At 37.0% G+C, this 27,761-nt stretch overlaps 2 protein-coding genes across 2 annotated transcripts; one reads left to right on the top strand and one right to left on the bottom strand.

Annotated features, from left to right (window-relative positions):
- The first annotated feature begins 41 nt into the window (after positions 1 to 41).
- Positions 42 to 9,560, top strand: LOC125824584 (uncharacterized). Its single transcript, XM_049503988.1, has 3 exons — positions 42 to 606; positions 3,028 to 3,212; positions 8,920 to 9,560. Exons 1-3 carry the CDS (start codon positions 75 to 77, stop codon positions 9,460 to 9,462), a joined length of 1,260 nt encoding a protein of 419 aa, XP_049359945.1. The 5' UTR covers positions 42 to 74; the 3' UTR covers positions 9,463 to 9,560.
- A 1,642-nt stretch (positions 9,561 to 11,202) lies between these two features.
- LOC125824618 (flocculation protein FLO11-like) lies at positions 11,203 to 18,236 on the bottom strand. Its single transcript, XM_049504018.1, has 9 exons — positions 18,173 to 18,236; positions 17,965 to 18,098; positions 14,961 to 15,020; positions 14,060 to 14,880; positions 13,383 to 13,981; positions 12,424 to 12,547; positions 12,263 to 12,343; positions 11,475 to 11,706; positions 11,203 to 11,438 (listed from the first exon to the last, which is right to left on the bottom strand). The coding sequence occupies exons 1-5, from the start codon at positions 18,234 to 18,236 to the stop codon at positions 13,513 to 13,515; spliced, it is 1,548 nt and encodes a 515-aa protein (XP_049359975.1). The 3' UTR covers positions 11,203 to 11,438; positions 11,475 to 11,706; positions 12,263 to 12,343; positions 12,424 to 12,547; positions 13,383 to 13,512.
- Positions 18,237 to 27,761: the final 9,525 nt, after the last annotated feature.

Here is a 27,761-nt window from a genome sequence, read left to right as displayed (position 1 = left end):
AAAAAGAAAATTAAATAGAAATTTAAAAGTTTTAAAGGAGGAAAAATTGCAGATTGAAGAAAGAGAAAATAAAAATGTCATCTTGGTTCTCTCTTCCTATTCCAAATCCTTTCAAATTCGATGGCGACGGCGACGGCGGTGAAAAACCCTCATCACCGGCGGCGAAGGGTTCCGATCCCAATTCATCCGGCATAAAGGAAGATTTCTCAGCCATCTCCCAGACTTTCTCACAGCATCTCCGCGGTGTCGCCGCCTTTCTTGCGCCGACATCGCCAACTCAGTCGGAGCAAGAATCGTCAACTGAAAAATATAGTGGAATCAAGAGTGATTTACTGGAGATTGGGGATAGCTTTAAATCGGGTTTATCTTTGTTTTCTTCGAACAAAGCTGTTTCAGAGATTTCCAAGTTGGCTTCCAATTTTTTACAGTTTGGTGATGAGTCAATTGATCGTGAAAATGCTGAAGATGAAGATGGAGATGACGATTATGATGATGATGATGATGAAGAGGAAGCTGTGGGTATTACGGATGACGTTGTGGATTTTGTTAGCACAATCTCACAACGGCCTCAGTTGTGGACTGATTTTCCACTCTCTCTACCCACTGGTAATTCCTAAATATGTTGTTTTAGTTCACTGACTGTGCTAAATGAGTACTATTACTTGGTGATTAGATTCTTTGAGTGGTGATCACTTGCTGAGTGTTCTTTTTTTGAAAAAAAATTGAGTCTTGGTTAGCTTGCGTTCACCTTGGCTCTTTAACTAGATATCTACCACCTCCCAGCACAACTCACGGGTAAATGTAGCTACCAAGGCTTAAGCAGATTGAACATACTTCTTGTCTAAGCTGAGATTTGAAACCATAGTCCCCAAGGTTTGCACTCACTTTATTGGCCACTAGGTGACACTCTTGGGTGCTAGTCCACTATAGCTTGTTAAAGGATCAATTTTGACTGTAGGGCGAGAGTAGTACTAGGATGGGTGTCCCCTTGGAAGTTCTTGTGTTGCATCCCTCCTTTTTTGCCAAAAAAAAAAAGGAGCAATTTTTGACTCTGCCTTTTTAATGACATTGGTTGGGTGACAGCTTGCAACTCAAGTAATCAAGCTAGAAGCCTGTTGGGTAAACATCTCCATTATGACTGAAATGAAAGAGCTCACAAAGAGTTAGGATTCTAACAGTTGTTATTCCTATGCATCAACCACTTATCCATGCCTTTGGGACAATCTTTTGTGTTTTTTTGGCTAGATATTGGCTGAAATCAATTAACATATGCCTCAATCCCCAAATCGTTTGGTGTTGGGTTCATGATATTCTATATTAGTTTTGCTCTATTCAGGTCCATGTCTTTCCAATACTAAATAAGTGTTCTCTTAGTCTCATAGAGATTGATAGATGGCTGATAAAATCTTTGCCAGCAAAGGATGCAAATTGCTTCCTGTTATGTATAATTTGTCCATTTGGGTACTGTATTTGGTATATTATAACGCTTCATTGTCACCAAGTGTTGCAGTAGGTGTTACATACTTTATATTGATATGATAATGATGGTGGTTTGATCATTTGTAGTTGAACACTGCTATTAGTTGTTATCTTCCAATATTATGTTGTTCGTTGACTCTTGGTGTGTGTGTTCACAGAATGTATTATAGTAACTAGTAACATATTCATTTTTTTTCAAGCCTATGGTTTTGTTCATGATTAAAGAGGAAAAGTGTGGTATGGTTTTTAGTCACTTCATGATGTTGCTGTTACCTTATTTTATAGTATGCTTTGTATACAACAACAACAATTACTACACCTCAGTCCCAAACAAGATGGCATATAGATGATTTGCATATATACTTCAAATAACATGCATGCAACCAAATTTGGCAGTACATATACTCACATATGGTTAGTAAGGTAAATTATACATTAACTAAGGCATACAAAAATGATTAAGCTTTCCTGTGGGATTCCAGTCTCATAGTGGGAGTGTGGGACTGCCACCTGGTCGCTCCCTCCCCTCGATAAACAAGAAAAGGAGAAATGGAAATTATCATTTTTTTGGGCTAATTACCAAACCTAAACTATTAGATGCTGAACTTTTGTCAATAACCCTCTTCCATCCGGACCCCATCAATGTGTATAGAATTCAAATCATGAATATGAATTTGATATCTTTCCTTCCTTTTCTTTGTCCAATTTTTTCTTTTAAAAGAAGTTTATTAGGCAAGTGACTTTGCGTGTCTACCTGACAGAATGTGTTGGCAGATTGTAGCATGCAACAACTTCCTAAGTTGACAATCTTTATGGGTTATTCATCCATAACCTTTCACATGTATCAGCAAACCAAGTGGTTTTTGCATGCACGCTGGACTGTGTTTCTTAAGAATATCTTCTTTAATCTGTTTTGATAGTGGTTTTGTTAGTGAAGATAACTATAACATGATAATTAAATGTAAAACAGAAACTTGACAAGCTGAAAGGGAAAACAAAAGCTAGACTGTGTTTGCTAGTTCTTTATGCCTGCAAAGTAGAAGAGCGGAAACCAAAACTAAAAAAAATAAAAATGTAATTAGTGAATTTGTGATTGCCATTGGGGTATAAAGTTATAGACAATTGATGGTTACTACACATATGGAAGAGGCGATTTTTTTTTTTATAACTGTGGTGTCTGGGCCAGTTTGTGCACACCTCAACTATTTCCACGGTATACTTGCCACCTCCCACCAGCAACAAGTATCGGGTAACTTTGCCCATCAAAGATTAGGACACGGATGGGAAGAAATCACCTAGTGTTTTTGTCTTTGCTTGGATTTTAATCTGAGATCTCATGGTTCACAACTCACTTCGTTGGTCACTGTGTTGAAGAGGAGATCACCTTGGGTGTGAACGGAGGGGAAGGTCTGGGGTGGGATACTGGGATTTGTCTAGTTATTTTTTGCTTTATTTATGTTTTAGTTACACTTAAACTACATGTGTTTGCACAACTGTTCTTCATGTTTCTTGTGGCCTCTGATTGATGGTTATCAATTTTTCTTGCAGATTTTTCCATGTCTGATAGTCAGAAAGAACATGTGGCATCCATTGTGCATTTTGTGCCTGGACTTGAGTCCTTGAGGCAGAAGGTTTGCCATGAATTATCTGATCGGCAATTTTGGATGATCTATTTCGTTTTATTGCTTCCAAGGTTGAATGGGAATGACTTGGAGCTGTTGTCAACTCCTGAGGTAAGTTTCTCTCTGATAAGTTAATATATTCAATGACGTTTTGCTTGCAATTCTTTTATAAGTTGTGAGCAGACAGGAGACTGTTAAATTGAGAAAAATCTGCAATCCTGTAGATTAAAAACTATATGCACTGTGGAATGTTCTTGACCCGTATTTTACATACTTTAAGGATTACAATTTTGATTGGCTCATCATTCCATTTACATTCTTTAAATTTTACAGTTCGATTGAGTCATCATTCCAGCTGTAGCTCTAAAGTACTGCTTCTACATCACATCTCATTTACTGAACAATCAAACTATCCAGTTCATTGATTGTACTCTTAGTTTCTCTGTCTTCTGAACCAAGACAGTTTCTATAAATGAGAGAATGGAAGTTTACATGGCCTCTAAGGAATATATAATACCGTCTATTGGCCTAAGCTTAGTTAGTATTTTGTTGAAGCTTGACATTGCGGAAGTGATGAGTTTTTTAGATTTAAACTTTTATTTCTCCTAATTGTTCCTTTTTTGTGTGTGTATGTGAGCGTGGGAGAAGGGTGTTTGGTGGTGGTTGAAGTTGGGGAGAGATGAGAACTTCAGATCATCTTATTTCCTAGTTATACCATTCTGCTAGAACCTTAGAAATCACCTAATTTCATGGAATTGATTGCACTGAGAAATCTGAGTCTTATATTTCTCATTTTCTTTACACAGCTGACCAACGAATATACTTGTCTTTTTGTGACTGGCTACAAGTTGAATGAAGCTGAAATTTATCTGGGTGCAACTTAGAAAGTTCCAGGTTCGAATTTAGCCTGAGTTTTCAGATTCAGTAGGAGCTTTAGTGAAGTGAAAAATATTGAAAGGCATCAAAGAGGTACTGCCCCTATACGGATGCCGATATAGTATTGAGAAAACATGGACACTATTCTTGATTTATCTGCATACTAGCTTCATTAGTACCCCAAAAACTACTCCTAAGTGCCACAATAGAATAGGTTGCTGAAAAGTTAGTTTGGATCTTTCTAGACTCAGTCATGATCCTCCTACGTATTCCCAATCCTTGAAGCCAGAAGCACCAGCAGGGATGATGACTAACTCGAGCTAGTCCAAACCTGAAGTAATCTGAGGGAGTTCATAATCCAGCTCCATGTGAAAGCGCTACAACTTACTTCACTGTCTGCTATGTCCTTGATTATTTTATTGCAAACTAGTGATTTGATGTTTTATTGCTTTAGTTTTCATATTTACTATTATCCTTATTCTCTAATAAATTGTTCTACACTTGAAGGGATGATTTTGTCTCTTTATTTTCCTTCTACATGAAAGTAATTATCCCTTGTTGGTTTTTTAATAAAGAAATTAAGAAAATAACAGAGAAAGACTTTGAGAGAAAAAATACTGCAGTATTATCAAAGGGAATTATTTTATTAATAATTCAGAGACATACATTTATAGATATAATTCCTATCTAAAAAATAGAAAAATATGCTACTAACTTATCAGTTAAATTTAAATAACAAATAAAAGAACTAACTCCTAAATTTAAGTCACATAGGACTCTAATAAAATAATTTTAAAATCCTAAAAGTAGCTAACTGATTTATTCTGCAATATCCTGTGACATATTCTCAACATTCCTTCTTGGATCAGGAATTGTAGATTATAGTCTCATCTGAAATTGACCTTGTGAACAAATCTGCTAATTCATCATTTGTGTTGCAAGGCTTGTGTGCATCTTCTGTTGGATTAAATGAGAAGCTCTTACCTCTCATTTCAACTTGTAAAATCTCTTGCTTAGTAGAATCAAAGATTCGACAATATTTGTCTCCAAATAATAATTTAAATCCTTTTTCTATTAACTGACCAACACTAAATAAACTTTTATCCATATCAAGCACATAAAGAACATCTGAAATTATTTTTGTACTTGGATTTGTTTTAATTGAAACAGACCCTTTTCCTTTTGTAGGAATACAATCACCATTCCCAATTCTGACTTTCTTATTTTCCATAGGAATGAACTCTTTAAAAAGATTTCTTTCATATGTCATGTGGTTTGTACAACCACTATCAATCATCCAAAAATTAGATTTTTTGGTTGAAAAACAAGTTGCCACAAATAAGTGGTCTTCTTTTTCTTCTTCAGTAGTGTGACTTGGGCAACTGTTTCATCTTTTTGAAATTTGCTTTTGCAAATCATAGCTTCAGGATCAAGTTGTTTGCAGTTCTTGCACTGTGCATCTGGTCTTTTCCAACATTTATATGGAGGATGTCCATTTTTTCCACAGTGCTGACAAGGTGGGTAATTTTTCAAAAATTTACCCTTGCTTTGAGTTTTGTGGCTGGCTACTAATGCTCCTTCAACCATGCCATCTTGCCTCATAAGTCTCCTTTGTTCCTGAGCCTGCAAAGAATTTAACAATTCTGCCAAGGTAATTTTGGACAGATCTTGTGTGTTTTCCAAGGTAGTTATACATGCTTCATATCTTTCGGGCACTATAACAAGAACTTTTTCAACAATTCTTGTATCTTTAAATTCAGTGTCTAGTAATCTTACCTTGTTGACAATACCGAGCAATCTATCAGAGTATTCCTTGACTATTTCTGATTCTTTCATTCTCTGCAATTCGAATTCCTTCATTAAATTTAATACCTTCATTCCTCGTATTCTTTCATCTCCAGCATATTCTTTCTTCAGATAATTTCAAATATCTTATGGTGATGTGTGAGTCATGATTTTCGTGAAAACAGTTGTCGAAACAACAACAAACAAAGTTGCTTTTGCCTTCGACTTAATGGTTTTCTTTTCCTTGTGACTCTTGATCTGGGCCACGGTGGGATTATTTGGCAGCGGATTAATTTCATATTCCTCTTCCACGGCTTCCCAAAGATCAAGAGCCTCCAAGTAAGTTTCCATTCTCACAGCTCATAGTTGATAATTCTCACCATCAAAAATAGGAGGAGCCATTCGTGAAAAACTATTTTCGGAATTCATATTTGTACTCACAGGTCCCTCAAGAAGAAGGCTCTGATACCAATTGTTGGTTTTTTAATAAAGAAATTAAGAAAATAACAGAGAAAGACTTTGAGGGAAAAAATACTGCAGTATTATCAAAGGGAATTATTTTATTAATAATTCAGAGACATACATTTATAGATATAATTCCTAACTAAAAAATAGAAAAATATGCTACTAACTTATCAGTTAAATTTAAATAACAAATAAAAGAACTAACTCCTAAATTTAAGTCACATAGGACTCTAATAAAATAATTTAAAAATCCTAAAAGTAGCTAACTGATTTATTTTGCAATATCCGAGACATATTCTCAACATCCCTCACAAGTTTAATATAGTAATTATCTCTTAAAACTTTAAGTTGGTTCATTTTAGTTTATCCTAATAGTGACTCTTAAGTTTTGTGGAGCAGACAAAAATAGACAAATTGAAGAGGGAACAAGGGAAAAAAGTTCCTATACAAAAATTGCCATCAAGTCCATCACAAATAAAAAGTAAATACTCTTAATTAGAAAAAGTTCAAATCTTCATTGACTCTCCAAATAATTAATATTAGTAGGAATGTTAAAGCAAGAAAAAAGTTTGCGAAGCAAAGCGCATGGCAAAGAAGCAGCCAGCTGACTGCGCCCTTCCACCCAGCCTTCCTTTGTTGTGTGAATAAGGTCGTAGTCTGTATGGGCATTCTGGGCAGGCTGCAATAAGTCGCTAGTCGATGGTTTAGACCAATCGCAATTCATCACCATCTTGCCCGCCTCCAATTGATGACTGGCTATCGTACAATTGTTGACCTAAGCCCTTGTGCAGGGGCTCGGTATGACTCCTACTAAGAACTTGAAGCCCCCTCTCTCTAAATAGAAAAGAATGCATTTACAAAGAATAAAAGACTTTTTCAAAAAGCCGTAAATTCATGTTTATTTTGTCTAAAAATAGTCCCAGTCAAGTATCAAATACTTGTTAAACTATATGAAGAGAGTACCAAAAGGAAAAAAATATGTTTAGAAGTTAATTAGAAGCAGAGGCGAATCTATGATTTTTCGAACATGGGTGCACCAAGTAAAATGTATTGAAGTGAGAATTGATCCTTAATCCTCAAGGTCAAAAGCTCAACATTTAACCATGTGGACCGTTTAGACTTCTTGTAGTACGGGTGCAAGAATATAATATTATACAAAATCTTAAAAAATATACCTATAAAATATCTAATTTTACGAAGAGACCACGGGTGCGGGTGCCCTTTTTTTGGCTCTAAATTCGCCACTGATTAGAAGCAATGTTGTTCTAAGCGAAAAGCTCACAAAGCGAGAAGTTCCATGAGGCTTGAATCGAAAAGTAAGAAGTGAAGCGCATGCTTCTTTCAATTGAATCTCACAGTTAGTAAATAAAAATCAAATCAAATTACAATTAACATTAGAAATTCAAGTACCAAATATACAATATTGCTGATATTAATCCAACTCCTTTATGTTGGGATTTAGTTAATCGTTTCTTGTTGTGTGTCATTATTTGAAGTGCTTATTTCTCTAAAGAATGAAAGAAAACAAAAATACTTGGATGGGGATGGGGTGGTTACCGGCGGCAGTGAGGGAGGTGGGGGCGGCGGTGGCGAGGAATGGCTGCGGTGGCTGTGGATGGTGGTGTATTGACGAGTTAGGGTGTGGGGGTGGGAAGGAGGGCGATTTTGAGAGGAGGAGAGGAAAAATGGTTGAAAGTCAACCACTAGATCTGGATTTATTTAAAAAAACAAACCAACATGGTCAATATTATCAGTCGGTTTAGGTAATTTTTTTAAGAGTACTGACAGTTGGTTAAACTTTAAAAAATATTTAGTGGTAATTTTAACAACAGTTTCGGTCGTTTTTTTGGACTGACTGGGTCGGTCGGTTTTAGTAGTTTTATCTAACAGTAGCTTGTTGCCTACTATTATTGTTACACCCTGGACAATTTGGAGTAGACCTACATGCCAATGCCATCTGTAGATAATTCATGGAATTGGCAAGTTACAGCATTTTGCAGAGTATCTGTATAAATCATGCCGAGGAAAATGTACAAAGTATAGACTACTAAAGAAAAAGATCCAAGTATTGACTTGGCATTTGAGATTGAGGGCAGAATGATGTATTCTACTACCTGTGAAAGATAGTTCTGTAAGTTAATAGTGTAGGCTTCAACTGGCTTGAGTTCAGTAAATAATAGTGTGGGCTTCAACTGACTGAGTTCAGTAAATAATAGTGTAGGCTTCAACTGGCTTGCCTCGTGAAGATCCTAAACCTCAAAGTATGCTCTTCCCTGTATGGTTGTGTATCTATCGACTTTCTTAACCCAACCGCTCTTCCTCCCACGTTATTGCCTTTTCAGGTGGTTACAGGCTTACAGCGGCTTACATCTGATCCAACATGTTGGGATAAGAGATAATTTAATCACTTATTTTTTTCAGGGGGATTGTTTGGGAGATGTTGGGGCGTGTTGTTCTATGGAGGAGATGGAGAGTTCTCTTGGTGATATTTGTTTTTCCCTTTTCTCATATTTGCAAGTGGTTATCTTTTGTTGACTTTTTTTGAATGAAAATTTATGATGACATGATCATCATTTTCAAGGAAACAGCCTCTCTGCATACATCCTACCATCCTCACACCCTACTTGTAGGATTACATAAGTTCTTGCTATTGTTGATCATCTTTTTCAAGTTGATTCGACTTTTGCTGTAGATTGTTGAAGTAAGGGAGACACTTCTGCAGCAGTTGCAAAGTAAGAAAGATCCACAGCCAGAAGAATCCAAGGACTCTGAGATTGTTGATGCATCTGAGATGGATGTCAAGGTCAGTGGACAGCAAGGGTCTGATAGTAAATTGGAGGAGAAAAATATTTCAGTAGAGACTGCAAATGCCTCTCAAGATAAAGATAGTTTGCATGATGAGAAACGTCAAGAGCAGTTAGAAGATGAAAAGACCAAGAGTACAATCTCATATGCTGACAAGAACGAGGATGACGTTTCTTTCAGTGATCTTGAGGATGATGATACCGATCTATCGGATAGTAGACTACAAGGAAGCAAGCCCACACACAGAAAGAAAGTTTCCTCATCTAGTGAATCTCATGAATGGATTCAACTAAATGAGAACTCTAAAGCTCAAGGTAGTCAGCAGAAGGCTGGCCAATCTATTCACCGGGATAAAGATTCCGAAGGTGAGGACTCCAGTGACTGGCTCACTGTTGATGACGTTGATTCAGACAGTTTGGCCACCAATTGATTCCTCTAAATTCTGTAAATGTTTCTTTTGTTACTCTCATAAATTTATCACCTTGTAGATTTATGTTGATGTCTTTGAAAATAAGTTAAAACAACCCCCTCACACCCCCCGCCCCCAACCTACCTCAACCCCCAAAGCAAAAAAGGAAGAAAGAAAAAGAACTAGAGAGATCAGTTGACATGAGTTCACATGTCATAGCTGACCTCCTTGGTGCCAGAATTGGCAGAAATTGGTATTGCTGCTTGTTGGTTTGATTTTCACTTTCTTCATATTGTACATGATTTTCTACTCTTTTTTCAGAATGCTGTTATTTTTTTTAGATTAGTGAATTTACCCAATTACTTATGGGGCTTTTTATAAAAAAAAATCAAATGAATTAATGTCTTGCAAAAACATAACCAACTTTTTTGGGCATTCTTGCTCTTATCGCCTGGAAGTTGGGAACTATACCTTATACATTGTGTCAACAAGCATATCTGTGCCTTCAGACACCGTAAAAGGATAAGATATGAGGTGCTCAGAAATAGTTGAAGTAGGTGAATAGGAGGATTACTATAACAATTATCCTTCATCCAAAACAAAGGACATCTAGTCTTGGTTCTTTTTTCAACTTTTCATTTGACCCTACTGATCTATTGTTTCATAATTTTAAAAAAAAAAAGGAGTTACGAATAACACTGAAATAGTAAAGGGTCATTTACTCCTTATGCCAGTGTTGCTAGTGCATGTACTCTTCTTATTTTTTCACTTAGTAAGATATCATAAAAGGCACCAAGAAGGTGCATAGAGATTACAAAAATATACAAAACTAAAGAGCTAACAAAGTTTTAGTATGTCCAGCCTTCATGTTGTAGCACATGTTTTCAAATTAAAATAGAGTGAAAGAGCCTAAAATTTCAGGTAGGAAAAGCAAAAAACTGATAGTTAAGGTGTGCAATAATATTTGGTGATAGTCAGGTAGGAAACTGAAAACCAAACACACCTAATAGTTTTGGTGTGAAACTCAAAGAACGGAATACTTTCAATGTGTTACTGACCTTTATCTCTTTCAAATAAGATGATTAGTAGACCAGTCATTACTTTCCAGCAACATTGGTCTATGATCTAAGATAACCAAAAGTTAGGAGAGAGTTGATTTATAGAGCCAAAAGTATCATTCCATTCATTAGAGATTAGGAATCTGAAATTCTGGAAGCTTGAGCAGATTCTTCTCCACTAAACCAGGTGTAGCAAGCTCCTTGTTATAGGAGATCAATCAATTCCATGCCCTAAATAAAGTTAGAGAAAAGCTCCTCATAGCTCTTGACCTTCGTACAACAACATACACAATATAATCCCATAGGTGGAGTCTACAGAGGGTAGAGTGTATGCAAACGTTATCCTTACCTTGTGCAGGAGGAGAGGTTGTTTCTAAAATACCTTTAGCTCAAGTGACTGATATGTTAAAGCAGTTTGAAAAAAAAAAAGTAAACCGGACATAGCAAATAATACGGAAAGTATTACATGGTATTCAGAAAACAAGAAACAACAACAATAGTCAAATAATGCGATAACCAAAGCTCAAGAAACAACGGGGAGTAACAGAAATCATAGGACAAGACTACTGATATAAACAGAGAAACAGATATGGTGCTCGACCTTGGAATGCAATTGAATCTTTCAGGTTCATAACTGCATACATTGAAATACCCTGTACCACCCATTGATCATTCCATAAAGCCTTGACTGCAGATACCTCCCAAAATTCTAATCTTTCCCGATTAGAGTATGGCTTATAAACTCCAGTGAAGGATGTCAAGCTTCCACTTTTGTACCAGACTTTCATCAATCATAACTCAATTCTCATCTTTTCACCATGATTTGATCCTTACAAAGCGATCATACGTGTTGAAGTTTTGATTTCCATTCCCCTTCAACAAGGAAAGGAGAATAGTTGAAAAAGTATGCTATGCGCAGACTGACTTGCTACTTGCTTTCTTTGAGGGATTATTGAGTAAAGGGCGACGAAAGACGATTGAGACTCTTTTTACCACTTAATACATACCAGACATTCATCAATCATAACTCTTCTCGTCTTCTCACCATGATTCGATCCTTACAAAGTGATCATACTTGAGCTTTTGATATACTTTGTAGACATACTCATGGATTTTCCTTCCCCATCTTCTGCATATGTTACCTTGCGATCTGAAGCTGATTTGAGAGCTCACATATCCTCGGAGATTCTCATCATTGATTTTTAACCTGCTTGTGAATCGATGGCCATACTCGATTAAGAAAAAAAAAATTATGGCTTTCGTCAATGAACTATTAATTCAAAGGACTTCTCACCAACAAGAAAGAAAGTTTTTGCACAATCAAAATGCAGGCAAGAGAGTCCTGTGTTTTATGTTTCAAAGAAATCTTTTTTCTCAAGTGGTTTCTCTTTCTTTTATGCTGAACTAATTAAGTACATGCGGGCATGTATCTATATATAGTCACATATCCTTGATTTCCATGTACTGTTGCATATTCTATAACGTATAATATAATACAAAAATTCTTGCATAAGTATGCATGTATCATTTTATGTTATCTCGAAAACCAAATGTTCTATTTGTATTGCAACACTTTCTTACCAAAACAAAACATTGCATTGATATTGCACAGTTTTTTATGTTAGATTTTTCTTTTCAATAAAGGAAACAAAATAAATCTCAAGGGATGGAAACTTAGTGCATTAACCAAGTTCAAATAATCATACGACCAATAGCTGCATAAACACATATTACATTTTGATCTTGTTGATTGAGAATCGTACCTGTGTTTTGCCGGTTTTTCTGTCCCTAATAAGTAAATCTGACCACGTCCTATAGAGATCATCAAATCAATAGCTGAACTTCTGAAAGAGTTTTCATAATGCTATTACTTCAATTAAAGATCGAGTCAAAGGAGCACTCAAGCTAAAGCAAATGCACCTACAGAATGACGGCTCCAGAGGCGCTGCCACATGTGCCAGCACTGACAAGCGTTTCCAGACAAAGAGGGGAGGAAATGCTTGCTGCCAACTTGCCAGTCCTTGATCAATTAGTGGAGCATTCTAAACCTACATCAACAATCAATGAGGCACACATATTTCAACAGCTAATTGAATAGCCATTCTCATAATACATAGTTGTAGTTTTTAGTTTGGGGTGCCAACAGTAGCATAGTTGCTTAGTCGTCCTTCCTCATACAGAAATAATATAGGTGCTTTTCATGCTGCCTTTATTGGAAATGTACTAGACACACCTAGATGCACAAGGAAATGCACATATGATCACTTGGCTTTAGAAACAGGACACATAATTTTGTTTAATTATCTTGTGCATTGAATAAAATCCTCACCTAAGTTGCTCAAACTCTCCAAAATTGTTGCCGCACTCGTGTCGGATCCTCCAAAAAAGAGCACTACTTTTGGTGGATCCGACACACACTCTTCGACATTTTTGAAGAGTCCGAGCAACATAGAGATTCTCACAAGTCATGGAAAATCAGTCAATAGGAGTTACAGGTGAACAAGACAACAACTACTTGTTTCAAGGTTCTTACATACCAAATACTAATAAGCTATGTTGCTCGGACTCTTCAAAGATGTCGATGGGTGCGTGTCGGATCCTCCAAAAATAGTGTATTTTTGAAGGATCTGACACGGGTGCGGCAATATTTATGGAGTCCGAGCAACTTAGCTAATAAGCACATTAACCATCTACAACACCAATAAGATATGAATAATATACCGCGGGCGGGTGGGGGGTAGGAGGGGCGGGAAAAGGAAATTAAGAAAATCAATAACACAGCTAATTAAGTCACTAAACAAAGCAAGTATAAGATGCAGAAAATCCCGTTCACAATAACAATTGTAGACTTCACATGAAGGAATAAGAAGAAAGAAAACCAACTATAGACTGTCTCAATTTACTCCGCTATCCATGAACCTGACCAGCTGTCCATGCATAGTTACAGCTTCAGAATGTCGCTGAACAATTATCGAAGAATCATTTTACTGTTGATTGAGTTTACAAGCTAGTATCAAGACCTCCTTACTCTTTTATCCGCAGGCTTCAATGAACTTGCAGCAGCACGAGAACTAGACTGTGGCCTTGGAACTGAGTTAAAGGTGAATCCTGTCAAATTACTAGGACCTTTTTGAGAGGGTATGGGGGGTGGCACTCTGGAATTAGCAGGCAGATGATATAGAGGAGACGGTTGTGAAGAAAAACTGTCATGGGTAGGGGCAGAAGATGGATAAGGAAACACTGATCCTGTAGGAAGAGGCAGCAACATTCTCGAGGTTGGGTATTCAGGCGGAAAGGTCTTTGGTGGTTCATTTGTTCTTTCATTCTGAGCATCTGGCGGCAACCATTCAGGAATATCATCATCACAAAATAAGTTCTTCTTACCCGAGCTATGAAACGGAACCATCGGTGAACCATATGCACGAACAGGAACTGTCACTGGAATAGCATGACTTTGGCTGTAATGCTTTTCTTCCATTTGCCTAGAAGCAGTGACCAGTTGACTATAGTCATTAACATTTCTAGCTAGGGGCATCTCTTTACTGATCGATATTACTGACCTAGGAATAGTCATGCAAGCTGAAGGTGCCACAGGTCTGGTGGGCTGTTTAGACATATCTAAAATTCTACTTCCAGAAAGTTGAAGCCTATTGCCAATAATGGATCCATAGGAACGATGGGAACTTGAAGATATTCCGCTAGCAGTTCCAAAGTCAAACTCAGGGAGATCGTCATCATCTGGAAATGCCATTTTTCGTTTTGATGCATTGGACAGCAATGATGTTACAGGTTTTGGGAGGTTCCTGCTTTCCTTGGGTGGTTCATCATTTGACTGGTGCACACAAGAAGCTTCACTGCTCGACAAGTGCCCTTTAGATCCCCAAAGATGCGAGCCGGAAAGTTCAGATTTTTTTTGCTGAAAAGGTGGTGACTTCACACCTGAAGCTGTTAAGGTTGTCCTGCTTGCAGAATCAATATCAATACTCTTGTTATCAGTGACATTTGCTTGTTCAAGATTTGAGAAAGAGCTCAGTGGGGCAGATGGGTTTGAGTTCTTAACTGATGGCATAGATAAAGAACCTTGTCCCCCACCTTGCAACCTAGAAGAATCAGATGGAGACTTTTGAAGCTGCTCCTGCAAAGAATTAGCCTTTTCCTCAGACTTTTTAAGAACAGAAGTCAAAGCTGTTCGATTTTTCTGCCATACAACACAACCAATCATCAACTGAGAGTTCCCTTCCACAGCTGCCGTTCCCTTCAAGAAACCGTATTTTTCAAGAATAATGAAAATTGCATTGGTCGGGGGACAAAGGTAGATAGTAACACCTGGAGAGAGCTTTGCTATCCCGACTCTGCCACATTTCATATAATCTTTTGCAACCTAAAGAAGACAACACTACCTTAAGCAGGGGAACATTTACAGAAACAATATTTTCATTTATTGGTAGGAATAGCATTTACCGCTTTCATGCCCTTGAGTCCTATTGCAGAAGCTCCCTCCTTGAGGCAAAAAGAAACTACCTGAACACAAAACAATTCACTTAATAATAAATCACACTAATACAGCCGATGTATCTGAATCATCTGATCACTAGAGCATATAATCTATAATAGCCTTATTGTGCCTTCATACACCAAATATTAGCTTTTTTTGCACTAAGGACTTGTAAAGCCTTTTAACAAGGTGGGGAACCTCCAACTGGACATCGAAAGCATATAGAATTTTTATTTTTATTTTTTTCTACGAAGCAAAGAATAAAAGCGGATGGTTCAACTTGGTAGATGATGGGCTTGCCTCACTACCCTTCTCCACTTAAATATCTGGCTTTTTATCTATGGAAGGTTTGAACAAAAGCATGGAGAATTATTGCAACAACATACCTAGTGTAGTTCCACAAAGTAGGGTATAAAGAGGATAGAGTATATGCAGACCTTACCACTAACTCAGAGGTAGAGAGGCAAGCATGGAGAACGATTATGAGACATAAAATATTCAAGTCTAACTGTTGAAGATTCAACATTATAGTACCTGATGATGCAATTACATTTCAATTCCAAGGAAGTTAGGGTAGAAAAAACTGACTTGGAGACTTGGGACCTTGGCTTAGTAATGAATAAAGGGAAGCTCGTCGAGCTTTTTCTGCCGGCGGAAGAATTCCTCATATGTGAGCTTTTTTCATCAGCGGAAGAATTCATCGTTTGTGAGCTATTGGGGATCTATTAGGATTCCTCATATGAAAGGATTGACTTTACTTGCCTCATACTCGCTGCAATATGTCCACCTAGCATTTTCATTTTGGTTCAAAGTGTTCACTTATATAATCAAAAAGGAATAAATTATTTCCTTCAGAATTTACCCCTATTTAGATGAGTGTATATGTAATCAAGAAAATTAATTAGATAATAGTTAATTAAGGGTAGTTTAGTCAAAAAGTATATTTCATAGTGAAAAGTCAAAAACACACTTAGAGTATCCTAATTTTTTCGAGTTTCATACTTCAATTATTAGGTAAGCAAGTTTCCTACCTGAACTATCACCAAATGTTTATCGAAACACACCTCGTTACTGACTAGACCAAGTGTTCGCATACAATGGCTTCTAGGCACGTAACAACTTCATTTTCTCATAAAATTTCATCCACATGATATATGTAACGGCTATATGAGCTGACCCATTAATTTTGTATTGTTTTTTTTAAAAAAAAAAATCAATTATTAACCCTAAGCTCTTCCCTTCATCATTTCTCAAACATTTTTCTTCATTTCTTCTTCTCTACTGCAGATTTTCTCAACCTACTACTTCATCAATTATCAGCAATTTCTTCATTTTCTTCTTCTATCATGGCAAATCATATTTTCTTCTACTTTTTCATTAGTTATATTTTCTTCTCTTCTTCTATCCATATGATATCAAGACCTCTATGATTTGAGCAGAAATTTAAGTAGCTTGAGCCCACTAGAGTAGCCTAATAATATTGTTTTTGAGAAAATGTTGTATTCCTCAGCATTAGGGATATGTTGGAGACCTCCGAAAAATGGGTCCCAACAAGAGAAAAAAACAAGGCTAATAGAATACAAAGTACCTATAAAATCCAAAATTTGGGCAGCTTTTTCTATCCCTTCTTCTTTACACCAAATATAAAAAGTAGTCAAGCAATTCCATTTGACTTTCTCTATTAAATTAGCCTTTTTTTCAAAGCATCTGCTATTTCTTTCTTTCCAAATAGACCACCAAATGCATGATGGCATTATACTCCACTTTTTCTTAGAATTTTTCCCCCCTCTGCTGATCCAACAACTAAGTAGATCTGTTGTATGCTCCAGCATAATCCATTCGGTAAGTGTTAGTCCTAGAAAAAGGTTCCACAATTGTGTTGTCACTCTATAGTGAAGGAACAAGTGGTGGTTGGTTTCCTCAGTCTCATTATAGAGAGAGCACCAAGCGGCAACATAGAAACCTCTCCTTTTCAATTTCTCATGTGAGGAGCATGCTCTTCTGGCAACCAACTAAGAGAAACACTTTATCTTGGTTGGAACCTTGTTCCTCCAAGTCTGCTTCCAAGGTCCAAGCTTACAAACTGCATGCTCTTTCACCTCCTTAATATATAGCTTGTTAACATAAAGGCTTTAATATCTAGAGTGTTTCCACCCAATAGAATCTTTTTCTGCCAATAACCCATTCAGAACATGTAATAGCTCAGCCACTCTCCCAATCTCCCAGTCATTTAAATACCTTCTAAACCCAATATTCCATCCATGAGTAGACCATACCTTAGCCACTGTTTCTTCCAGATTGGTGCACAAGGAAAATAAGTTTGAAAATAAGACCATCAATGTCTCTCTCATATCCATTCCAATTCTTCTTCCAGGATAGGATTTTAGTCTCATTTTCCACCTTGTAGGCTATGTTTCTACTTAGTTTAGGCCACAAGTTTCTTATTGTTCTCCAAGCTGACACCTCATAAGTGTTATTCACAAAGCTAGAGACCCAATTTCCATTCAACCTACACTTGTTGACTATCACCTCCCTCCACAGGGCTTGTTCCTCAGTGTTGAACCTCCATAGCCATTTTGACAAGAGGCATCTATTCTGCAACCCTAAGTTTCTGATTCCAAGTCCACCGGATTGTTTATGTAACTGTGCATTCTGCCATTTGACTTAAATTCAAACCTTTCCCTTCTTTATTCCCTAACCACAAGAAATCTCTTCTTAGTTTGTCCAGTCTTTCTTCCACTTTGGTAGGCATAGGGAATAAAGAAATAACAAAAGTTGGAAGAGAGTCCAACACTGAGTTTATTAAAGTGACTCTCCCTCCTAAAGAGATACACTGAGCTTTCCAATTGGCCAATTTTTTGTCTTTTCAATTATGTCATCTCACATTTCTAGCTCCTTATGTTTGTTTCCCAAAAACATGCCCAAGTAAGTTGTGGGAGGCTGTTCTATTTTACACCCCAATATCCTTGCCAGGCTCTGAAGTTGAGGGACTTCTTTAATTGGAAAGATGCTGGTTTTCCTCCAATTTACTGATAAACAATAAAAAGAGACTGCTTCAAAAACCACCAAAGTCATTCTTATAAAGGCAACCTGGTCAGCCTTGGCTACACCAAAAATAATTGTGTCACTTGCATAAAGCAGATGACAGCTGCATTTCCCCTCCTAAAGAGTTACTAACCTTGAAACCTTTTAGCCAACTGAATTTGGATAGCTACTCTCATCATACTATTATAGCCCTCCATGGCTAGGATGAAAAGGAAAGGAGAGGGTGGGTCTCCCTACCTTGGACCCCTTTCTGATGGGAAAAACCAACATGTTCTCCATTCACTAAAATGGAGAACCTGATAGTTTTTATGCAATAGTCAATCCACTTCAGCCATTTCTCCCCAAAACCCATCTACTCTAGAATCCTGATTAGGAAGCCCCAATTGACATAACCCTTCGCTATGTCCAGCTTGCACATAATTCCTAGATCATCTCCTTTTGAGTCTAGTGTCCACACACTCACTTGCTATCAGTGTTGCGTCAATGAACCGCCTACCTTTTATGAAGGCTATCTGGTGTTTATTCACAAGCTTCCTGATCACTCTCTTTAACCTTTGGCAATCATCTTGTATAATCCACCTATTAAGCTTATAGGTCTGAAATCTCTCAGTTCCACAACTCCCACCTTCTTGGGGATCAATGCCACATAGGTTGCATTTAGGCTTTTCTCAAACACTTGGTGGTCATGGAATTGCCTCAAGTGCTCAAGATGTCTTCCTTGAGCATTTCCTAAAAATTTTGATAAAAACTCATTGGGAAGCCATCCGGGCCTGGGGCCTTGTCCCAGGTACACAACTTGAGTGTCTCAAGGACTTCATCTTCCTCAAACACAACTTGGTCTGTTCTGCCATGTTTCTGTTTGGGAACTCAAACAGAAACTTCTCATCATTCAGTTCGCAAATGTTGATTCCAAAGGCTTTCTTCCAATTAGTTGATGACCATCTTCTTATGTCTGCTAAAGTTGTCCTCTCCTTGGGCTTCTCACTGCAAAACCCAACTAAGCATCTAGATAACAGATCACCCTCCTGGTACTTATTTTATCTAGAACTTCCACCTTACCAATAATGCTTTTGACCTCTGCACTGCATAGGTTCCTGGATTGCCATTTACTATCTCATATAGCATTAGCATATGGGTAATCAACAACCACCCTTGTACTGGGTATTTCTCCTTTCCTTTCTTGCATTTAATGAACCTGTCAATCTTCAATGATCCACCCACCCCGCATTCAATGCCAACTCAAGAATAATTAGGCCTGACCTTCCCCCTCTATATACATTTATGATGCCTATGAACCTCCCATGTTTATTATGTTTTCTCGTGCAAAAATGCACTGCCTCTTGCTCAGCTAGTTTCCACCTCCTTGTCTCCTTTTTTTCTTTGGATGCTTCTCTTAGACAGAGACAGATCCATTCCAACACCTTTCTACTCATGGACAATCTGCGCATCATCTTTCTGCTTCTCTCTACCCATTTGTACCATTCAGCTTTCTCAGTTTCCCATCTGGTGATATCGAAAGACTTGAAACCAGCATTGAAATAGATTTGATTCTCCTCCATCCTACTAGTGGGTGATTTATCAATAATCACAGTGGGTGATTATTGTTGGCTATTTAAAAAAAAGGGTTGATTCCGGTAGAGGATGCCGGAAAAGATGGGTTCCTCTCTCCTAAGAAGTAGGAGAGAGAAAGAACATTGGGAACTATGTCTGGGAGTAAAAATCAATTGACTTATTTGACCTTGTTTCTCAACACCCTCATGCTCGAAAATTGTTCAAACTTATATTCTTAGAGAAATAGAATAATTATAGCTAAACTTAGTTCTCCGGGGTATTCGATTCCGGATTTAAAAGCCGGATTATATTCGCAGCAACCGCTTATCCTTTTCGAATGAGTTTTGGGTATGATCAGTACCCAATTGATTGTTTTCATAAACAAAATCAGAAAAAACTACAATCTGCTCCAACAAAAACTCCATTAACACTGAAATAACAGTCCTCATATACATCATCCCACTCCCTGTTGTACTGCATAAGAAACATAACATGCTCCACATGTGCAAATTCATTCACAGCTGCACCTTGCCAAAAATCTTCTCAATTGTTGGATTGATTTTGTGTAGAAAATGCATCCATGTTTTTGCATTTAATTCTATTGATAATGTCCACAAATTACGTTAAGTATCCATGTAGTGATGGTAACTACCATATGGTACGTCATATTATCTATTAAGAAAGCTTTAACAGACAATCTCAAAACTGATATAGTTACACTATTTTAGGGTTATTTTTTTATAAACGTGTTTTAGGGTTATCTTGCTATTAGAAACACTAATGTTCTAGCTACATGCATTTTTGTCCCTGTAATAAATTCAACTTTATGGTTATCAAGAAAAAATCACCTAATAAAGGAGGAGGAGTATTGTTTTGTGACTTGAACAATTATAAGTAAACTCTCATTTAGTAACTTTGATTGCCCAAGCAGTCAAGCATATTTAAAATGAAGTATCCACTTTAAAATCCCCATAAGGTCACATTTGATAGAATAAGAAATTACTACTTCTCTTCTTTTTGAATAAGAAAATATATTTCATTTGGTTTAAGTCCAATTCGAATGCATGGATAGGAGCCCACTTCATGAACCCCGTTCATCACTATTCTCCATCTTCTACATTTCTATTTTAGAAGGTTACTACTTGAAACTTCAAGAATAGTTTGTTTTTTTTAAAAATTGGCAATATGTTGAAACCTCAAGAACAGTGTTAAATAGTGGAACTCTTTCTCTCTTTAACTCACCGTATATTGTGATGTCTTCAAGTAGGACAGTTTTGGTTACTAGTAGTTTGTGGAAGGTGAAGAAATTTAAGATGCATTTTGCACATGCCACTAAAGGCACATTGGTTGCATATAGCTAATTTGATTGAAGCAGAGCTAAATTTTGGAAGTAATGACTGGTCAATGTTGTTTATACTGTTACTGGTGATAGTGTAATGACTGGTCAATGTTGTTTATACTGTTACTGGTGATAGTGTAATGACTGGTCAATGTTGTTTAAATTCAGAGTCTAGCTATGCATTTGAATGGTCTAACGGTTGTCCAACTTGTCAAGAAGAAATTTGACAAGAACTTACTGCTAACCTCTTTTAGATAGATTCATTCAGAAGGGAAGGACCTGCATTAGTATCTCAATAATTTAAACATGGTTTTGATTCACACTCCATGTTACCGGCAGACTTCCCGGTACTCAAAATGAATTGTCTAAGTCCTCTCCTTTAACTCATTGTTTATCTCGTAATAGTTCAATTCACCCGTAAAGCTAAGCTCCTACTGCTACTCCTCCTTTGTCCCTTTCACACAACAATTCTGGTCACCTAAGAGGACTAGCTATCTTTTTCTATATCCACAATAACTTGAAAAGCCAAGAAAAAAATCTACTCTGACAATGAACACGTATATTCATCACATGGAATGCCACACTCAATTGTTAGCGATTGCAGACCAGTTTTATCGCATGAGCTCAAAATATAGGTAATTTATGTTGTCACTTCATCAAGTTGACGACCTTTACATAAGAGGTTTCAGAGAGGTCAACTTGTTTTTCACTTTAGCTTCATTTATTTTAGTATTGTTACGATGGTTCAGAATAATAATATGATTGTTGATAGTTGACAAAAGTTTAGATAGGGATATTACATCCTTCTGGATTTATCAGCGGTTTTATTTTCTCAAATTATCTAGGTTTAATTTTTATCAAGATTTTTTGGCGAAAAACCTAGCCTGGATACTAGTTTAATATTAATGCAAGCAAATTAGAAATACCAGCTTTTTAGCAATAAGCATTCACCACTTGTTTACAAGCAGATAATACCAGCTTGGTGTTGCCTTGCTCACTAACATTGACAGGCTTCAATGGATTTCTTAAATCAGCAGAATCACCGGTAAACCAATAAACATGCTTTCCAAATTTAACATATAAAACATTGTTAATCAAGTCAAAGAACTCTGAATGATTAACATTCTCATCCCTCTTTTCTAATTCCAGAATATACACCTAATTTCATAGTAGATACTTAAATATTTGTCTAGGAAACCCACATGGATATATAGAACTGGATCAATGCCCTATTAGGTATGCTATAAAAAGTTTCTTGGGCAATATCAACAAAAGTCATTTTCTAATGTTGGTTGCGTAAAAAATTGAAAAAGATTTTCAGAAAAATATTTTACAGAAGATAATTAACCTTTTTTTACAACAAACCTCAGTACCAAGTGGAATCGACAAATGAATCATCTATATCCTTTGTGCTCTGTTTGGTCTCATTTGATTACGACACTATATAGTTTTATCTTTCAAGACAGATTAAGAGCTCTCTAAACTATAGGTTCTCCAACAGTCACATTTATCCCTACAACTACAATGCCATATAGATCTCAAAACAAACTAAAAAGACTTCAAGCAAATATTGAACCTAATGTGTGTGTTACCTTACTTAAGACTAAACGAGTTGGTCTAGCCTATATGGATCTTATACTTCTTTTGTTTCGCGAAATGCGCAGAATTCTGGTAGACTAAGTCTAAAATTATTTACACCACAGCTCTCTGTAATAGTACTCTTATCAGTTGCCTCTACAAGATTAAAGATGCATCTAGAAAATGTTTTTTTTTAAAACATGTAACATAAGAAATAGTTTTGCCATCCATACCCAAAAAAGCCTAAATATAAAGGATACTCATGTATAATATACATCCTTATTGTAATCAAAAGTTGGATAACATTCAAATGAAGTGTTGTTCTTCTAATGGTGGTTGTTCCTCCAAAGGCCTAGTCTAATATTAAGAAACTACACCCCGAAAAACAGGATATGGATTTTGAGTTCCATAGATGTATGTAGAGGTTGTTTAGCATCTACAGTTGAAGTCATAGAGGCAACAAGAAAAACCTTGTTGAGATGAGTGTTGGTTTTCAGTACAACGTTACCTGATCATTTATATCGTTATCAGGAAACAAAAGATAACCTGAGATTTTCGTATCAAGATTGTATGTCTCAGTTCAGTTCTATTGTTTTTTGGGAGTTCTTAAACGATGATTTTGCTGTATCATTCTAAATCCATAATTTCTACCAAGATCCTTATTTGAGTATCGTGTTAGACAACTAACGGACAGTAGCTACCATCTTTGCCAAGAAGACAGAAAACTTCTAGAGTATCCAAGTATGTTCATCTTCTCCAGATAAGCATGCCAACTCAACAAGGACTGTTAGATTAGATAGGAGGGAGTATTTAATCAGTCTCAAGAACTTAAAACATTTGCAGAGGAAAGTGACAGTAAACAAGTAAGATACAATTCTTGGATCACCAAGTTTAGGCAGCCAATAAACAGGTGACTTCTTCTTCTCTTTTTTTCTTTTTAAGGACCGAGGAGGAAGTGAGTAATCAGAGACTAGCGAAATGCATCTCATATTAAAAGTAACGTTTCATGTCTTCTTCTAATTTTCTATTAACCATTTCATTTTTCTACTTTTCAGCTGAAATCTCAAAGGAAAAAAGGCATATTTTCTTCTTCCATCTTTTTCTGAAATTTTTTAGGCATCTATCACAAATGAATCATGTTAACTCTCCGTATCAAAAAAAGCCCAGTTTAAGTAACAGAACAAAGATAACAAGTCTTACCGTTAGTGCCCGACTGCTTGAACTAGGAAGATTTTTGACGTATTTTTCAAAGTCATCTAATCTTACTCTGCCTTTAGCTACTACAAATTCAGACCACTTGACATCAAGCAACTTCTCACCGCTACATAAAATTCATCATTCATAGGGTCAACAAAATATAGAGGACATCAATAATCATCAAAGAAGAGACAGAAAGCAGCTTGCCATGCATGCAGGTCTATAATGCTACAAATCAAGTGAACAGAAATAGATCCATCGGCATCACATGTTAAGAGGATCGGCGCAAGAGCACGTCAAATTATGAACAAAAGCATGGAAAATGGAAAGCCCTATAGAATATGCTCAATAGTAGAGGCAGCTAAAATGAAGTTATTAAATAGGTAACCATGAAAGATGAGAATCTTTCCTGAATACAGATAAAATGCCTGCCAAACTTCATACTGAAAGAGCCATCATACTGAACAGTCAGTAAAGGCTAAACATGTCCAAGAAAATCTATTAGAACTTAGAACTAAGCTAACTACATTGAATCAAATAGACACAATTCAAGAACATAACTAATTAAATTGAACGCACATGAAACTACCTACAGTAGAAGAGATGTAAAAATTCCCAAATCTGTTCTGGTGGACAATTTAGAAGTAAGCTCAGTGTGCTTGTCATATCAAAAAAGGTGTCATGCAGGAATTCTAGGCATCTCTCCAATATAAAAGACCACACAAGCTCTTACTACACATCCCACTGACACAATTTCTTTTTTCCCTTTTCTCTTAACTGCACTCAACATGAACTGGAATATGTGATATACCTTAAAATAGTTCCACATTTAAGCATTGAGATTTGTATGATTTTATGAATTATGCCTGAATGGACAACTATCAAACACAAAAGGGCCAGATATCTTTCAATTGTAAGAGCCATGGAAAATAATTTCCCAAGGAACCCAACAAAAATAAAAATAAAGCTGTGTTTTGAATGTATAATGAAATATGGTATTCTTTATATTCACATATATCAGATCAAAATAAGCAGCAAATAGGGATATGGTGATGCTACTCTCGGAAAGTTGACACTAGATAGATATCGTGTGGTTATAGATTGATTGAAGGATGTGTTTTGATCTCGTGGACCAAGTGCTCAAGCTACACCTGTATGGTGAGTGATAACCTTACTACTGATTGTGTTTCTACAACTTAATGAAAGACCTAATTCAATCTCTCCACTAGTTGCGGCGCTGATACATGTTCTTAACTTTTAAAAAACTGGTAATGGTGAGTTCTTAATGTCTTAACTAGGTCATCAAAAGCTTAGTTATCTTCTATCCGTGTACATCATAACAAAAGGAGGACTCTTCAGCTAACACCTATCACAAAAATGATCAAAGAGAAGATTGCCTGGATATTGACCAGTACATACACCACATACATGTAACAGGCTACCATTTTTTAGAATTATAGGAATGTTCTACAAAATAATTTTTTTTTAAAAATAGCAACAAGTTCTAAGGTTCTAGAGCATTCCACCAAACTGTAAAGATATGGTATCTAGACCTAACTAAACCCCAAAATTAACTCATGAGGGGAGGATTGCCCAAGTCCATATATAAGCAGACCATCAATCCATTCCTCAACTAATGTGAGACTTTTAACCCACTCTAACACCCCTCTTCACGCCCAGGCCCAGCTGGAATGTGGATTAGATGCCCAAACAGGGATGACCTGGAGTAGATACCATGTAAAGATATGACACTTGGGCCTAACTCACTCCACATGCTAGCTCATGAGGAGAAGATTTGTAACACCCCAGATTCGAGAAAGGACAAAATTTCAGAAGTTGCAGGTGCCACAAATGAAGGCCACCTACGGATAGTTGGTTGAGCCATGAACCGTAGGTGGGGTCCGTGGTTGGTCACCACAACTCCACCCAGAAAGCTCAGTAAAGACACGACCCACGGCCCAACCTACGGACCGTAGGTCAGACCACGGTCCGTGGTCCAGGTCCGTGGATCGTGACCCTCAGCACTAGCTCTCTGAAGACAAATGACGCCCTGCCAAGACGGACCATCGATCAGTCCACGGTCCGTCGGTCAGGTCCGTCGATGGCCCCGTCAGCTTTTAAGTTAGGGTTGTTTTGGTCTTTTCCCCTATGCGTTGGACACCTAAACTATGTCGTTTAACCCCTAAACTACATCGTTTTGGTCAGTTTAAGCCTAGTAACTTAGTCAGAACTTACCCTAAGCAATTCATTCACCAAAAAATCATCGAACTTAGAGCAAAAGAGGAGAAAGAGTCGATCAAACCCCTCAAGAACACGCAGCAGGTTTTCTTCAGTTCCAGCCCCAAAATCGAAGGAATTCTCCGTAGATTTCGTCACCAGGTATGTGGGATTTTACTAGTGGGTGTTCCTTTCATCTACTAGGTCCCTAGAATTCAATCAGATTCTTGATTCGCTATATCTTGCTTAGACCTAAGGTTTCTAAAACCTTAGATATTGGTTGTGATTTAGTTGTTATAGTATTCGTAATCAGATTATCATGTTTTGTGGAATCATTTTTTAATTCCTTGCATGAAACTCAGAACCCTAGTTGTGTAGATTCTCTTAGTTAATGAATTACACTTGCTAGGTCAGTTAAACAGATATACATGCTCCAGTTTCGAATGTTTCATTGTCAGTACATAAATGTTGCATTCTCAAATTTGCATGTCAGAATATTGAGCTATCCAGTATTTCAATTATGTTGTGTCATACACATTTCCAGTTGGGAATAGGCTTAGCACCGAGTTGGACTAGGGTTCAACATACCCTCATAGTCCCAGAACTACGTGCCCCCGTAGGTTTATAAGTCCTCTCTGTGGGCACCAGATTTAGAAATCACGTTAGTCATGCCTTTATACCCCTGGCAAGGTATATTGGGTCCTTTCGATGGGGCATATACATCGGACTCCACATTTAGCTCACGTGATTTTATTTCGGTTAATAGTAGTTCCCACAGTCAGACTCCAGTGCATTTGACCAGGTTTTCAATTATATTTCAATATTTAGTCTCAGCATGTCATGTTAATAATCAGTACTTGGTCATTGCATTCAGTTCATTTCAGTGTATTTCAGTATTTACATTATGTTCAAATTATGTCATTGCTCAGTCATGCTTTGTTCAGCTTACATATTTGTTCAGTTCTATTCTATGCCATGCATGCTCAGTACATTCCAAGTAATGACGCATACTCTACGCTACATCCTTTCATGATGTAGGTTCAGGTCCTCAGCATTCAGGTATTCAGCAGCTTCAGTAGTGAGTCCTCATACTTCGAGGACAATAGACATGTTTTTCATTTCAGTCTTTTATTTCAGTTTCAGTTTTGCTAGGGTTAGCTGGGGACATGTCCCAACAACTCTAGTCAATTAAAGGCTTTTTCAGACAGTGTTAGACTCAGCTTTAGTTTTGAGTGATTGTTCAGTATCACCAAACTCTTAAAATATTATTTATATATATTCAGATCAGTATTGGGTATTCCCCACATTCAGTTAACTATTGTTTTAGCTTCCGCATTAGTTCTTGTTTTCTTAGATAATGTCAGTATGCTTATGTTATGCCAGACAGGGCTAGCTTGGGGTCACTCGTGATCCTAGGTCCCGTGTTTACGTCAAGGGGGTAGCCTTGAGGCGTGACAGGATTGCCCATATCCATATAGGCAGACCAATTATAATGTTAATTTGCATAAAAATTATAACGATTAAGAGCCTATTTGAATTGACTTTTGACTTATAAACCAAAATTTAAAAACTCGTAACTTCTGCCTTTTGGTATAAAAACATGTGCTTATAAGCACTTTTTTGTCCAAACTCTCCAAAACTGTTTAAAAGCTACCTTGACTTAAAAGCACCTAAATAAGCCAATTCAGAGGGGCTATAGTCAAAGGTGAGCTCTAACAGAAAGGACTCTGCTTTGCTAAAAGCCCACTATATTCTCTCACACCGATGACGTGTCACAAGTTGTAATAGTATTACAGGTTAAACCGGAAGAATTTTAATGAAAGACCATAGTTTTGATAAA

This window comes from Solanum verrucosum, unplaced genomic scaffold (genome assembly GCF_900185275.1).
Source record: "Solanum verrucosum unplaced genomic scaffold, falcon-dt-bn FXZP01000022.1, whole genome shotgun sequence".
Taxonomy (NCBI): domain Eukaryota; kingdom Viridiplantae; phylum Streptophyta; class Magnoliopsida; order Solanales; family Solanaceae; genus Solanum; species Solanum verrucosum.
Note: the sequence above shows the minus strand (reverse complement) of the source record. Positions and strands in the feature narration are given on the sequence as shown.